The sequence below is a fragment of the Sebastes fasciatus genome, chromosome 1 (genome assembly GCF_043250625.1).
Source record: "Sebastes fasciatus isolate fSebFas1 chromosome 1, fSebFas1.pri, whole genome shotgun sequence".
Taxonomy (NCBI): domain Eukaryota; kingdom Metazoa; phylum Chordata; class Actinopteri; order Perciformes; family Sebastidae; genus Sebastes; species Sebastes fasciatus.
Window position 1 is genome coordinate 5,943,327 of NC_133795.1, and position 17,279 is coordinate 5,960,605.

Below are 17,279 nucleotides of genomic sequence, written 5' to 3' on the forward strand. Positions count from 1 at the left end.
AAAAAAGATAGTTTTATGGGGAATTTTTTTGTTTGTTATTTATCAAACTGAGCATTTTTTCTGACTTTGCTGCTTTCAATTTTAGCCGCATTAAGGGTGGCCCTAAAGGGACGGCAATGACGGTCTGTTTGTCACTTTGGTCCAGACAGAAATATCTCAACAGCTACTGGATGTATTATCATGAAATTATATCAGACATTCACTGAGTCCCCAGATGATGTATCCTGAAGATATGGGGATTCCCTGACTTTTTGTTTGGAGTCCACCAGCAGGTCAAAGTTTTCATATATCCAGTAAAATATCTCAAGATAGGATGACACAAAATGATGTCCAGATATTCACAGTCCCCAGAAGATATACCTTAAAGACTTTTGTGATCCCTATGAAGATCTTCTTGTCATAATATGCCCTGTCCTTAGATTATGTTTTGTTGTGTCATATCTCTCATTTATGTTTAGTGTTTCCTGTTTTACTTTGTTACTCACCTCTCCTCTCATTTCAGATCTCTTCACTTCCTGCCTTGTGTTTTCCTGCCAGTTCTGAATTGTCTGCCCCGCCCTGATTAGTTTCACCTGCCCCTAGTCAGCCCTGCAGTCACCTGACCTCCTGCTCACCTGTTCCCACTTACCCCATCAGTCTCACTGTTTATTCTAGACCAGTTCCTTTGTTCTTTGTTGGTTTGTCTTTGGTTATATATGGAGTTTTGTTTGCCCATTATCTGTGAGCTGTTACCTGCATGCATTTTGGACTCTCAGTTTGTAAGTCTTTTGTTTATTATATAATTTTACAGTCTGTTTTTTATCTGCGTTTGGGTCCTCCCTGCCTGTTTGGCTCTCTAAACCGTGACACCTGTAGTGCCATCATGAAGTTGTCATTTGTGATTTTGAGTGATATGTCTCTCTAAATTATTAGCTGGATTGCCAAGAAATGTTGTTAAATTATGTTAATTAGTTATTAATAAATTATGTTTACATGGTTTTTCAGCATTGGTGCAGACCATTGTGTCAACACCTGCTGGACATATCTGGGAGGTGTACCTTCCTGGCACAGTCTTGGCTAGGTAAACACCAATCTATAGAAAGATATGTGCAGAGTGTGCCTCCGTCATCTTATATTAGCTTTTCTATCAGAATGCAAATGGCCTATTCCAGGAATGGCCACTGAACAGTGGAAATGATTATGAAAATGGTGGTATAACAAATGCAGTCGCTGCAGTGTAGGGGCAATGAGGCAATGAGTTCCATCAGTGTAAACAAAACATGAACATGAACGTTCATTGTTGTACATCTCTTCACAGCCTGGAGAATCTGATCCAGAGTCAGAACTGTTAGGACATGTATTATGATTGTTTATTTTAGCCTTTACTTACAATAAAAAAATCAGTTTGGGTGGAATAAAATAGATCTAGAGGTTAGTTTCACTTGTTGTTATATGTCTCTTTTACTTTACATTGTGATAAGGTTATTGCTTCTATACTATGTGAATAATGGAGGCGTACTGTGGGAAAAATCGCAACACAAGTGCGGAAACATAATGTATTTCGGTAAAGTTAATCATCTGTTAAATGCATAATGAATTGTCGGACGGATTGTTCTGGTGTATTCTCCCAGGGCCCAATTAAACAGCCTCGCTTTCCGCTTGCAGCGTACTGTACAGTATGTGTGAATGTGTGTTTAGTCTCACTGCTGACACGGAGGCTTGACGCTCATTTCCATCTTCTGAGACGAAGCTCTATACTGTCACGGTTGTGTCTTTATTCAAACAGGCATCCAGTATGCAGTGCTCTGGAGTAATGAAAGTCACAATCCATGAGAAAAATAGTCTGAATGCAGAAACAGAATACACAAGTGTACAGATTAAACAGAAGAGCACACACATTCTTGTTTCAATGAGGAAACAATTTTACAGACAACGCTCCATTTTGACTGTCATGAAGGTGAAACAATTGTGGGACAATACAATCAGAGGTGGCCGCACTCCATTACTCTATTGATTGCCTGGTCATCAAAACAGTACAAAATGTTCTGCTCGTGTGTGTGTGTGTGTGTGTGTGCAAACAGGAAGTGGCCACACACATTGCATTTGTGTATTAGTGTTATTATAACGAATGAAAGCCAGCAGATTTGAGCCTTGCATAGCAATATTTTCAACATCTTTTGGCCTGACCTTATGCTGCTTCTGACTTTTCCTCCGGCACAATGGTGACATTAGAAAGGAGGTTAGAAAAGGTCAACCATCTGTTGACTTGCAAAGTCCAAAGTCCCTTATTTACATTAGAACATGAGAGACAGCGAGTGACTGCTTTATTTTATTAGGAAGAGAGTGTGCAATGTTTATGATATGACAAAGTATCTCTGAAGTGTAAAAGTTCTGAGACAAAAGGCCTTGATTTTACTCATCAGGCATTTCTGAGATTAGAGTTATGAATGGATTGGACATTTTTATTAGCCATTGTAGCGGCTAGGCCCTATGGCAATGTCGATCTGTCATTTGGTCGGTCCATCACTTTGGTCTGAACTGTATCTCAACAACTATGGGATGGATTGAACTTACTTTTGGTACAGCCATTCGTGGTGCCCAGGTGATGAATCCTCATGACTTCGGTGGCCACCAGCTGGTCAAAGTCTTCACTTGCCTGGTAACACGTTTTCATTCCACCCCGTCACATATCGCTGCTTTGTCACGCCCCTTGGCATCACTTTATTTTCGGCAACAAAACCACTATAAGTACCCGTGGTCTCACTTTAGGATTAGGCAACAAAACCATTATTATAAGGTTTTGGAAAATAAATACATGGTTGGGCTTAAAACTACTATGTTTGTACAGTGAAAATGGCACTGGACGTTGTGAACATGGGACACAAATGATTGTAATGTGAAAGTTAAACTTAAAGCACAAACACAATGAAAGCCTTTGTTGGACCCATCCACCTCCCTTTCCACCCTGTGTGTCTTTTCACACTTTATACTACGTCACCACACTCCCAACACTCTTTCGCAGAGCGTTTACTGTTGCCGCAGATGTCAAGGAGCTCCAAATTCGATGTACAATAGACCACAGATCATGGATGTATGCGAGGGACAAAAACAAGTTGCCTTCCATTTCATAATAAAAAACATTGTTTTCCATTTTCCATGATGATGACACATCATTAAAAGGCGCTGATCGCTTTGTGTTGTAATCATTCTCCACGGTGATTGGCGCATATTGACTTCTTAGAGACAGCCCATTTCGTGCCCGTGTGCGTGCTGAAGGTCGTGACAGCTCGGAGAAATATGGAGCCAGTTTATTTGTATGATGAAGTGCTGAAAATGAGCAGTGAACAGCGAGTACACACACCGTTTCCTGTTACCACCGCTGACAGTTACAGATGATGTGAAACCTGTGCCGTACCTCAGTGATCCAGCTGTATCTTGTGCTGTTCATTACCCGTGACTGACCGGTTGTCCTTCTGCAACACTGGACCTGAACTGACCAGCAAGGTTTTAAATAAAAACACTGATTTAATGTAGGTTCCAGCTGAGTTTGACAAGACACAGTGAACATGTCTATGTGTGCAAACAGATTGTCTGAGGTGAGAGAGTCTTTTGTTTCTCCGCAGCACAACGGGGTCCTGCTGAGAACGTGTGATTATTACACCTCATTTCAAACACAGACACTGACCCATAGCCGGCTAAGTGGAAACAGACAAAGGGTATTGATTGGATTGGAAGAACAGAACCTCTTGAGAGATTCAACATCTTTACAGGGAACACGCCTGGCTGACTTAATTTGTGAAAGCTGGGCATTGATTGCTGGAGATTATGCACCGCTGTTATTCCCTTTTACCCTGTAACATTGTAAGACTGCTGTTTCTGTGTGTTATACTGGCGAGAGCAGAAGGAAATTGAATCATGAAATGTGGATGTAACACATGTAAACTGGACCTGAACATTTATAATCTTGTAGGATTCACTTGATTTGATCATGCAGTATATTCTAAATCTTAGCGGTTTCAAAGTTAACGCGCAAATTTGTTTTAACACCACTCATTTCTTTAATGTATTGTGGGCAAATATGCTTTCTTTATGCTATATATATATATATATATATATATATATATATTATTATTGGAAATCAATTAACAACACAAAACAATGACAAATATTGTCCAGAAACCCTCACAGGTACTGCATTTAGCATAAAGAATATGCTCAAATCATAACATGGCAAACTGCAGCCCAACAGGCAACAACAGCTGTCAGTCTGTCAGTGTGCTGACTTGACTATGACTTGCCCCAAACTGCATGTGATTATCATAAAGTGGGCATGTCTGTAAAGGGGAGACTCATGGGTACCCATAGAACCCATTTTCATTCACATATCTGGAGGTCAGAGGTCAAGGGACCCCTTTGAAAATGGCCATGCCAGTTTTTCTTCACCAAACTTTAGTGTAAGTTTGGAACACTATGTTACCTCCTTCACAACAAGCTAGTATGACATGGTTGGTACCAATGGATTGTTTTCCTAGCTTCATGTGATACCAGTATCTTCACCCTAACTTTAAAACTGATCCCGCTACAACCTCCAAAATATTGATTGCGTTTATGCGTTAAAGAAATAAGTGGCGTTAAAACTAATTTGTGTTAACGCATCATTATCACGTTAACTTCGACAGCCATAGTTTTCATGATGCATTGAATGAAATGTGTTGAATCAAGTGAGGTTTGATTAAGTTAAAACTATTGATGATTTTATGGAGGAGTTTATTGTTAATGATTTTATATAGAGAAGTAAAAGAATAAATTATTATAATGTTGACTAAGAACATCTAATAAACAACATCTAATCATTCTGTGACCTGATGAAAAGTGTGTGTGTGTGATGTTTGAATAGAGAAGTGAGAGGACTGGTGGAAAGTATCGAGACTGCTGAGCAGACACAAATCTGCAAAGTATCAGCAAAACATCGGTTCATGACCGAGGTTGGCCTGGGGACATGACCTGAAGCATTTGAACCAAAGAGCGTATATTGTGAAAGTAAATATGTCGTTCCATTGCAACATCATCACATCCCCTTCCACTGTTGTTACTACCTGTTTTATATCTATGGTTAGCACATTCAAATAGTTACTATTCATTTTAAAGAGGAACTACACGCAAATTAAAATCTTTCCACGGTACACATAATCACATTCTTGTTAATACAGGTTTGCCACTACAGAGGAAATGATAGAAGCTCATTTTGAGGACAAAAAGATAAACACACAATGTGTTTTGTTGGAAATAGCACCAGTAAATCATATGCCAACAAGAATCCATGTGATTATAACTGCCCTGTTGTTGGTGTTGAAGCTACAGTTTTTTACGGGTATGTTTTGTCACCTAGGACAGTTTTGGTAGAAAAGCAAAAAGTTTTAATAAAGGAGAAACACCGATCTTGTTTATCCGTGTACAGTCTTGACTAACTTGTCTCTTTGTAAATTTCCATCAAACTTCATTCGTTCTTCAAGCTCGAAGAGAGGAGCTATATATGTTGCTCGCCTCGGGAGGCTTGAGTCCTCGCTTAATTGCTTTGCAAAACCTTGTCATGTGAGTGAATCACACTGTCACTGCAGTTGCCTGGCAGCAGAGGAAGGCACCCAGGAGTCTCATGGGAGGACGGCTGCATGGGGTGCGAATGCGGGCTGAAGTCATCTCCCTGTGAATCGTGTTTTCACTCAAAAGTTTGAATTTGTTTGTTAGAGCGCTTGAATCTTTCTTGCGTTTTTCACCTTGATTTTTAAAATGCAATCTCTGAGTTTTCCTCTCTGCGACTAATATCTGCATGTCTGCCTCCCCTGTTTGTTTCGCTGCCTTTGATGAACTCGGTGGAGTAGTCGGGGGAAAAAAAGCCCCTTTGAAACCTCCGGGGTCATCTCATTATAATCATGCCTACTCAAGCTGACAAAGGCAGATGAGGGAAACCTTTTGAAATTCCCTTTGTTCTCCACTGTCAGACCAGACAAGAGTGCATCCACCAGGCCGCGGCGCAGCTCTCCTCACAAGCTGGGAGAAGCATCGCAGCCAATTTGAGGCCAAGTCAATCAGCACAGTAGCAGAGGGAGCGCTGGACTGTTGTTGATAATCTCCCCAGAGAACGCGCTCTATCATGCCTTTGGTTCATTAACTCCCCAACCAATTGTAGTCCAGCCTCAAAGTTGAGCTCTTTGTGTGTGTGTTGGTGTGTGTGTTCTCATTAAAGCCAAAGGATCCTTGACAACGGGGCCCATTAAAGACCCCCAACAACCTGCCTCGTCTGGAGCGAGGGAAGCTGTTTCACCCCATTGTCAGACGACACAATGCGAACCACGATGTCAAGTCATATTATGGCCCTTTTAAAGACCACAAGAAAAGAAGTGAACATATGTTAAATTATTCAATTAAGGGACACACCCAAAATGAACCTGACATCTTCAAAATGTCTTAAAACTCATAAATGTTTAGATTGAGCAATGGAAAATACGGTATATTACTGCTTTAAGATATGCTGCAGGTGAGGCAGATTATGCAACTCTTTCACCAAATCCTATAAAATGCAGTCATTCAGTATTAATATTCAGGCCTTAATTAAGGCCCGAATAAATTAATGAACTCAAAAATATGCAGGAGGAATGGTTTCATGCCCCAAGCCTAATGTCAAATAAGTTGTTTTTATATTAAAGGAACAGTGTGTATCATTTTGGGGGGGGGATCTGTTAGCAGAAATGGGATATAATATTCATAACTATGTTTTCATTAGTGTATAATCTGAAATCTTACTAACTTAACGTTTTCGTTAGCTTATAATGAGCCCTTCATATCTACATAGGGAGCAGACAAAGAATACAGAAGCAGAGTTGCTGCTAAACTAAACCAAGGTGGTACAAATGTCTGTCAAGTATTATAAAAGCTATTTCATATTGGAAAATCTGATTGTCAGTTGAGTCATGAAGCCCACATTCTCTTCAGCACCAACCTCTGTTGTTGTCAAATCAAACTGTCAATTAGTCTATTGTCAAATATACTTCTAACATTTCAGCTTGTGATTGAGTATGCAATCTGAGAAACAAACAACTGACAGCACTAATTTGGCTCAAGGACAAAGATGAAGGCTGATCCTCAAAGGAAAGTCCTTGGTCACTTGTGTGCAGTGTGGAAATGCCAGCTGACAGTGTGACCTCCCCCCCCCATCTGCCTCAGATAGCCACCAGAGAATAAACCCCTGCATCTGAATTACATATACATGGTAACACTGTAACACCATAGAAAGGTTAGGCACGGACGGAAAGAAACTCTATAACCTCCATTGTCTACTGAAATAAAGTGACATTCAAACAAAATGACTATTCATCCTTCACTCTGGAAACCATTCAGTCATGGAGACAAAAATAATTGTACACCAGTGTGGAATCATCCGACAGAAGACACCAGAGTTCAACCAACACAGCCGGATTGTGTAACTGAACTTCAGCGAGAAAAAAGGCCTTGAATCATGACTCTTCTTCTCTCAGGCCTTAAACACCACTGTAGTCTGTTTGTCTGGGCTGCAATGAACCCATCGGCTTACTCACATGGCCATGTTCTCAATTTAGTTTGCTCATATGGGCAGTCAGAATATGTTCTTTGGCATTTAATGTGCTTTCTCTTGAGAAAGAGAGTGAAATCTGTAGAGTGTAAATCATTAAAGAAGAATTAGGTATAGCCTTTTAGGAGAATAACATATTTTAACCACTTTAAATGCAATTTAATTTGTTTGGCATTAATTGATTCCATCTATTATTCAATCATCTTCATTTCACATGCTCACTGCAGAAGTTCAGTTGTGGATTCACAAGAGGAATACCAACACTTATTGCCTAGCTAATCCTGCCATCTGCAGGCCATATCATGTTACTGCAGAGCATTTGTCTGAATATACTGGATATTATAAAACTTCTTGTGCCTATAAATAAAACAGAATTAATAGGTGTGACACTGTGAGACCACTTTTATCGTTCGTATTGCTCACAATTTTCAAATACCAAGTTTCTTTATTCGTCATGTGCAAAACAATTACAGCAAGCAGTCGTTGGCAATGAAAATATTGGGTCTGAGATTGATGGATAGATAGATAGATAGATAGATAGATAGATAGATAGATAGATATATAGATAGATAGATGTACTCTATTGATCCCAAATTGGGAAATTATTGTGTTACAGCAGCAGGTAATGCACAGGAACAGTAAATAGAGTAAATATACATATCAACACGAGATAATATCTATAGTATACACAATATAAAGAGTATATTAGAATACACTATACACTTTTTTCTATTAACTTATTTGTTTATTTAATTTATTATTATTATTATTACTTTCTTTTCTTTGTATTAATATAATTAATCTTTTTTTACATTTTTTCATTATTATTTTATTTATTATTTTATTTCTTCCTTTTTATTTTTAATATTATTATTATTTTATTTTTTTTATTTTATTAATTTTATTTCAATTTTGAATGCTGAAGTTGTTTTCTCTAGTGTACTTATTGTGTTCGTCTCTAAGTTCAACTACTAAAAAAATGGTTTATAAATTATTGTAATTACGAACTGTAAATTGAATGTATGAAAACAACCTCAAAAAAAGGGGGGAAATAAAGCATGAAAAAAAAAGAAAAAAATAGTGCAAGTTAAAATATAGGGCTTAAATATTAACATCCATAATTATAAAATTAGTAATGTAAGTATATTTTTTTGTGGATGAGCTGAATGTAAACAGGATGTAGTATGTATATGCATGATGAGTCTCCAGTTCCATCCTCACAGTAGTTTAGACGAAACAATTATGTCACACTGAGCTGTATTTGTCCTTAATGAGCTGCTTTGTCCTCAGAGACCAGATGGTCAAAACACACAGTTTATAACTACACTGATGTAATAATACAGATGAGCCACTAGAGAGAGCTAGTCTGTAATTACACCACCGGAAGTTACAGCCTCTAGTTTCAGTTTCTGCTGCACATCCAGCTGATCTGATCTGATCTGATCTGATCTGATGCTGTTTCACTGAATAACTTCAGATTATGAGTTCTAACAGACCTGATGTGGATTTGAGCAACAGCCTCGAGAATGTTCCTGTTTTAATTGAGAGGAGTTCAGCTGTTATGACGTTTCCTGAGTTTCAGGTAAAGTTACTCATCATCTCTCTCTGTAGGTAAACAGGTAAACAGTTAAACAGGTACACAGTTAAACACAACACATGGATGAGTGGAACAAACCATATGTTAGTAGCTTTTCTGTTATTGTGCTAGAGGAGTATTGTAAGAGCAGCTTAGTGACGTTGTCTAAATACAATGTAATGTTATTTAGCTATAGAGACCTTTACAAACTTGACAACCTCTTTCTAAATGAGCCCCTTTGTATTTCCGGTGTTAGGGTTTATCAGGCGACCCTGTTAACTGGCGACTTTCAGCCGAATGAGTCTGTGGTTGTCGTAGTTACTGCAGCTGTTGAAAGCAGGAAGAGAATACGTAGCTGTCCTCGTGAATGCCTCTTTGTTTAGTATTTCATTACAATGTTTAAACATACCGGATTGGTCTTTGGAGCTTTGGAGTCTTGTTTGTGGAAACGTGTCCGCTATATTCTGCTCGCGTTTGAAACGTTGCTTGTTATGATGATTATGTTGAAATCAGTAAGAGCAGCGTCGCTCTTCCTGTGAGCTAATACAAGTTTCTAAATACACATATTCGTCTTTGGAGCTTGTTGTAGTAAACATGTGTCACGTAGAAGAACTCTTCATCCCTTTAAGAAAAGAAAAAAATTAATAAAAATGTCAGGTTTCACGGGATTTGAACTCATACCAAAATCACAGCTTGTGAGACAGACGGAGGTTTCCTCCAATGCGCCACCAGCACTGAGGTGCTCACAGGTGAATGTCATATTCATCTCAAATATCATCCGCTAAGTAGTCACTCTGAGACGCAGAAGGCAGCCAGATTAACTTGTGACCACACTGTCCGTGTACTTCACACCATCTGATTTACAACACAAATAAGTGTCTGTTGTTGTTGTTGTTGTTGTTGTTGTATTCACGTGGAAATATTGAAGTTAGAAAATCTCGCATCAGCTGCACCATAAAGAAAATGTTTTCAAACCAAAAAGGCACTGGATTGAGAATTGACCCAGACAACAACACAGAAGTCAAACACTCAAGTTATTTTTATTTAGGAGAGGCCAACAAATTTCACTTGTAGCCAATCAATCTGCACAACATATGACCCTCTCAAGGGGAAAACATACTATTTATACAAAGGGAGAAGAGGCAGAGAATATTGCAGGGAGTACATGATGTTATGTTCACAATATATGCATCCATTTTTGACATATGGATTGTCCATGTTATATTTTCATTATATTGTTACTCTGTACACACGGACAGTGTGGTCACAAGTTAATCTGGCTGCCTTCTGCGTCTCAGAGTGACTACTTAGCGGATGATATTTGAGATGAATATGACATTCACCTGTGAGCACCTCAGTGCTGGTGGCGCATTGGAGGAAACCTCCGTCTGTCACACAAGCTGTGATTTTGGTATGAGTTCAAATCCCGTAAAACCTGACATTTTTATTAATTTTTTTCTTTTCTTAAAGGGATGAAGAGTTCTTCTACGTGACACATGTTTACTACATCAAGCTCCAAAGACGAATATGTGTATTTAGAAACTTGTATTAGCTCACAGGAAGAGCGACGCTGCTCTTACTGATTTCAACATATTCATCATAACAAGCAACGTTTCAAACGCGAGCAGAATATAGCGGACACGTTTCCACAAACAAGACTCCAAAGCTCCAAAGACCAATCCGGTATGTTTAAACATTGTAATGAAATACTAAACAAAGAGGCATTCACGAGGACAGCTACGTATTCTCTTCCTGCTTTCAACAGCTGCAGTAACTACGACAACCACAGACTCATTCGGCTGAAAGTCGCCAGTTAACAGGGTCGCCTGATAAACCCTAACACCGGTTGCAATGTTTGTTAAAGGTCCCATATCATGCTCATTTTCAGGTTCATATTTTTTTTGTGTTTCTACTTGAACATGTTTACATACTTAAATGTTAAAAAAAAAAACTTTATTTTCCTCATACTGTCTGCCTGAATATACCTGTATTTACCATCTGTTCGAAACGCTCCGTTTTAGTGCATTTCAACGGAATTGCAACAGAATTGCGTTGCTAGGCAACCGTTTGGGTTCACATTTACCTCCTGTCAGCTGATATAATTTACATACACTGCACCCGGAAATAAACTGGGACACATTTAGAATATTTATGTTTAAAACTGAGTAATGGTCTAAACACTGTAGATTTGTGACATCACAAATGGACAGCTTGTTTCAAAGGCAGCGTTTCTGAATATGGGCTGTGGGTATTTCTTCATGGATTGAGCCTTTTGATACTTTAACAGAATTTATATAGCATTTAAACTTGCTTTATAATATAAAAGACATGAAAATCTCACTTCTTACAATATGGGACCTTTAATACAGTATCTGACAGGAAGTAGCCTAAAAAGCTGTTGCCGTAGCAACAAAATGGCAATTTAAAGGTCTATAGTGGAACCAATACCTCGATTAAATACATAAGAAACTGTGTTTATGTGTTGGAAGTTTCAAATTACAATTACAATTCAATAGCTTTAGGGATGCCAGAAATACAATGAAATAAAAGACTCAGAAAACATGAGATAATAGAAATAAACACCATCATAATTTGAATGCATTTGACTTATGGTGCCTATGTTGACAGAATGATCTAAAAGTCCTACTGAAGCTTTGTCCAGAAAACATCTGGCTGTGGCAAAAACTAATCAAAACCTGGCAATATTATGCAGGAACATGCTACTACTGAAACCTGGAGGTGATTAACTCTATCAAATGAAGTATATTGTTTCACCAGCAGATGGCAGCAAATCTCTACAGGTTACAGACATAAACATCCTCTGACTACAATACAGGGAAACAAAAAAAACTGCCTCTATAGAACCAAATGAGTTGTCCCATTTAACACTCCTCGCTCACGATGCTCTAGATCTAGTAGACCGTTCTGAATGATTATAATGTTACTAGTTTTTAAAAAACGACATGTAAGTCATCATTGCTGAATGTTGTGAAACAATTCATTGCAAAACATTCAGACCTGTGCTCTAAAACAAACAACTATTATTTTTATTAATGATTTCTGCAGAATATTTTCTTGACTAATCTTTCAGTCTATAAAATTTCCATAAAGCTCAAGTAGGTGTCTTCAAATGTCTTGTCCAAACAACAGTCCAAAACCCAAATTCTATTCAGTTTTCTATCACATAAGACAAAGACAAACCGCAAAACTGAAATGATTCATCAATTATCAAAATAGTTGGCGACTAATTTTCTGCCGATCGACAGAAAATCTTTGAATTGTTTCAGCTGTAAATTGTTTTGTGTTTTTGTTATTTACAGTAGAGCTGCAACGATTAATCGATTAATTGTCAACTATTCAATTTATCGCCAACTATTTTGATAATTGATTAATCGCTTTGAGTAATTTTTTAAGAAAAAAACAGTAAAATTTCTCTGATTTCAGCTTCTTAAATGTGAATATCTTCTGGTTTCTTTACTCCTCTATGACAGTAAACTGAATATCTTTGAGTTGTTGACAAAACAAGACAACATTTTTCACCATTTTTTGACATTTTATAGACGAAACGACTAATCGATTAATCGAAAAAATAATCGACAATGAAAATATTCATTATTTGTAGCTCTAATTTACAGTTTTAAACTTTAACTGCTCTTTTTTGTCATTTCTCAGTATTCCCCAGATAATATTCAAGGACCAGGATGCTCTGTTGACCCCAGTGAAGTCACCCTTCCTGGATGCTCCTGCCGTTCCCACTCCTGCTTCCCTGAGAACTGCTCCTGCCTGCAGACACACGGCCAGGCGTACGACAGCACCGGCACACTGCTCACCCTCAGCAGAACAGACTCTGGGTACTGCTCGCCTGTGTTCGAGTGTAATGCCCTTTGCACCTGCAGCGACGCCTGCTCTAACCGGGTGGTGCAGAGAGGGTTGAGACTCAGGTTGGTGGTTTACGGCACAGAGAACAGGGGCTGGGGAGTACGGACACTAGAGGCAATCCCCTGTGGGACGTTCGTGTGCGAGTATGCAGGAGAGGTGATCAGTTTTGAGGAGGCCAGACGCAGACAGCTCGCCCAAAGATCCGAAGAAAATAACTACATCATTGCAGTAAGGGAGCATGCAGGCACGGGCTCCATCACTGAGACGTTTGTGGACCCCGCCGCGGTGGGAAACGTAGGCCGCTTCCTCAACCACTCCTGCCAGCCCAACCTGTTCATGCAGCCGGTCCGTGTGCACTCTGTGGTTCCCAGGCTGGCGCTGTTTGCCGGACGGGACATTGATGCTCAAGAGGAGCTGACGTTTGACTACTCAGGAGGATACAGTAACCAGCCTCCTGTAGAGCTGCTGTCCACACAGAGTGACGCTGCCATAGAGGCCAGTAGGACACATGGACTCCAGAGGAAAGAGTGCCACTGTGGTGCCAACAACTGTGTCCAGTTCCTTCCACTGGATTTATCTATTATTAACGGAAATGATTGACATTAAATTTCATATCACGTTTGTTTTTATCTGAATGTCAAGTTGTTTTTCTGAATGATGGAGAAAAGATTTTCGCCCTTTCTCACAATTTCCTGTTAAAAAATTATCTATTTAGTGACGTCTTGGTCTGTTTTCAGTTTCCCTAACATCTCGGCTAATTCAACCGCTCATTAGAACGAGACAATGCAACTCGTTGATGGCTCTGCAAACACAATCAGCTGGATGAGTCGCGTCTGAGCCCGTCATTGTTTCCTGTTTGGTCCCCGGCGGTGTCTCCTGATCTGCCACCGTCTCCCACTCAATGTAAGACGATGCAATGAAAACTAAAAGCAAGAAAAACGAGCTTTATTTTTCTGAGAAAGTAAACTTGTTTGCATTCCTTTCACTTGTTTCATTTCATCTATCAGGGGAGGTTTGTTCTGGATAGGACATTTCCCAATAGATTTACAGACTTGCAGCTGTCATGTTGTCCTGGCACACTTAGGTCCCATTTCTCACACGACGCATGAATCTGGAAGGAACAGAAGCATCATTTGCACTGACAGAGATGGGAGGCATGATGTTTAATAAGTTTCTTTTAATAGCCACACAGGCTGCAAAATTGAGTTGTTTTGCAATAAGAAGATCGTCAAAAACAAAACACCAAAACACCAGTTAAAGTAATAGCTGTCATACGCTCCCATCAACTTGACATTTCTTTTCTGTCTTCATGCAATGCAGCGTCCCCTTGTAGATATTCTCAGCTTCTCATTGCACTCAAGCCTCAGGAGAGTTGGGACCAATTAAAAAGGGCCGGGGGGTATTTTTAATATAGAAACCGACTTTATTCCCCTGTCAAAGGAGGGGCGAAGGTGTCCCACTTCGGTGTGACCATTCTGAAATCAGGACCTTCTCCTGCTCCATCTGCCCCGGTTCTAGTCTAGACCTGCTTTCATCTTATTAATATCCACATCTGGGTTAATTAGGATGGAGACCGTGTTTCATCCAGAAATGGGACCAGTGCTGGAGCCACGCTGGGCCTGAGAGAGACTAAACGGTGGGGGGGGGGGGGAGATGGGAGCCCTCTGCTGATCGGAGACCTCTGTCAAGCTGATTGGTTTTTGTGTCACCCAGTAGGGAGGGGAATGGCGCAGGATGATGTTGTTTTGACCTATATTTTCTCCTCTGTAAGGGTTACCTGAGATTTTTTTTTTCCAAAATGGGCTGTTCTTTGCATTGTACCTGATCGGATCTACACTCAGGAGTTAAAAACTCAGCTTAAAGGAATAGTTGGACAATGTGGGAAATACGTTTATTCACTGTCTTACCAAGAGTTAGATGAGAAGACTGATGCCACTCTCGTGTTTGTACAATTTCAGGGGATCTATTAGCAGAAATGGAATATAATATTTTCATTAGTGTATAATCACCTGAAACTAAGAATAATTGTGTTTTCATTAGCTTAAAATGAGCCCTTCATATCTACATAGGGAGCGGATCCTCTTCACGGAGTCAGCCATGTTGCTCCCCCATGTTTCTACAGTAGCTCAGAACCAAACTCCAGACGTCAGACATCCGCGTTTTTACGTTATCTGAAGGCCACCGTAGTTCCTTCGACTTGTTAAACCATGGTACCGCCAGCCGCCATCTGACTTCCGTTGCTCCTAGAGTAGTGTTATTATGGGAAGGATGGACTCTGAGGCGAACGGCGTTACCACGATTTTGCACTCGGTGGCTCACGTTACCGCAGTCTTAGAAAGGGAGAAATGAGCGGAGGGGTATTCAGTTGGCTGCAATCTGCAACCACACCGCTAGATGCCACCAAATCCTACACACTGTACCTTTAAGCTACAACCAGCTGCAGGTTAGCTTAGCTTAGCGCTGTAAACAAGCAAACGGCTGGCCTAGCTCTATCCTAAAAAAAACAAATCCACCTACCAGCACCTACTAAAGCTCACGAATTAACACGTTATATATTGTTTGTGTAATCCGTATAAAACCGAAGTGAAAAAACGAGGCACTACGACTTCTTAGAGTCTCGTCGTCACTGTGACATTGACAAATATTTCGGCATATAAACCCTCATAAAACCACAACGTTGTTTTACACCCAGGTTTTGTATGTGTTAAACAAACAAGACCCAACATCAGTGAGCTTTAGAGGTGCTGGTATGGATGTTGTTACCGGTAGACAGGCTACATGTTTCCCCCCATTTCCAGTCTTTATGCTAAGCTAACGAGCTGCTATCTGTAGCTTCATACTGAACATACAGACATCGAAGTGGTATCGACCTTCTCATCTAACTCTGGGAAATACAGCAGTTAAGCATATTTGCCAAAATGTTGAACTACCCCTTTAAACTCATCAAATTGCTGTGGAGTGTGATCAGATACATACAGTAATATAATACAACAAAAAATAATAGATTTGAATAGATTATATTATAAGAAATACTGTACTGCCATGTGGAGGAACGTGGCTGGATGCAGACTGTGTCTTTGGCCTTGGAGAAAACTGGGACAGAGATTATGCATAGAAAAAAAGACCCAGGCATTTCTCAAACCAAGGTATAGAAAGTTCTAGGTCAGGGTTTCTCTCTCCATCATCAGCTAAATCATGTGTGCAGTGGTTTGGTATTTAATCTCTGCTACCAATAGATTCAGCATTACATTTGAAAACAAGAAGCAGCCATTAATCCTTTCAATGTATGGCCCTATTTGTTGTGCCTTTGTCATAAATCAGATTCCACTGTCCTTTTCAACAAATCACAATCACAAACAATCTCTTCAGATGCATGACTCATGTCTTTCTTTTTTTTAGTCAGATGTCCCTGGAATCCCCATGGCAACCAGCGATGTGTACAGGAGGTGATTTGGACAGCAGCGGTTGGTTCGGAGGTTCACGGCGAAGGCTGCTCTCAAATCCTGACTGTTGAAGAGCTGCAGTGTAAAATGAATGGCTCCTTTCCAGGACGGTCACCTAGCAACCAACAGTTAATCACATGAGGTGAACTTCCCCACCGAACCCGCTCCACTCCCCCTCCATACAAACACAAACATGTCAAGGACGCCTTACAATGCGGGAGCACTGTATTTTGAGAGTGACAATAGACTGTTAGTGTGTCTTGCATCTCAGAAAATAATACATGTTTTTAGAAGACTACAGTCTGAATGGTACTGGAGGTATAATTGGTGGCTGTGCTTTGTGGTGGCTTCAACTTGAACACTCAATATTGCATCATGATGTTTCATACCAAAGTGACCAGAGAGGCATAAGAACAAATGTTATGATTCTGTCCTTAAAATGGAGCTTGTTGAGTTTTGGTCATTTCAAAGAGATCTATGACCTAAATATGTATTTCACTTTTAAATTAAAAAAATAAAAAATCACTTGAAGTGAGACTGTAACTTCATGAACAACCTGGTCTCACAGGAAGGCGCATAAATAGCACGACATTACACAGAGTGCGTGTCATGAGGACGCTTTGTAGCCTTTGACGCGTCATTTGTAAGCTGCTTTTTGCGTGTTATTTGTACGCCACACAACCAAACTCTGGTTACGTCCTCAGGTTAGGTTGAAGCTACAGAACCACTTAGTTATGTTTAGGAAAAAACGTCATGGTTGGGCTTAAAGTAAGTACGTAATACATACAGAAAACAC

General features: G+C 39.8%; 1 protein-coding gene across 3 annotated transcripts; it reads left to right on the plus strand.

Annotated features, from left to right (window-relative positions):
- The first annotated feature begins 599 nt into the window (after positions 1-599).
- On the plus strand, positions 600-16,798 carry setmar (SET domain and mariner transposase fusion gene). 3 transcript variants are annotated; one of them, XM_074651031.1, is made up of 3 exons: positions 600-758; positions 12,834-13,969; positions 16,440-16,798. In XM_074651031.1, the coding sequence occupies exons 1-2, from the start codon at positions 696-698 to the stop codon at positions 13,638-13,640; spliced, it is 870 nt and encodes a 289-aa protein (XP_074507132.1). In that variant the 5' UTR covers positions 600-695; the 3' UTR covers positions 13,641-13,969; positions 16,440-16,798. The 3 variants fall into 3 exon arrangements, with proteins under 3 accessions (XP_074507132.1, XP_074506975.1, XP_074507052.1); XM_074650874.1 differs by lacking the exon at positions 600-758 and adding an exon at positions 8,952-9,167; XM_074650951.1 differs by lacking the exon at positions 600-758 and adding an exon at positions 8,952-9,167 and having other exon boundaries at positions 12,834-13,943.
- Positions 16,799-17,279: the final 481 nt, after the last annotated feature.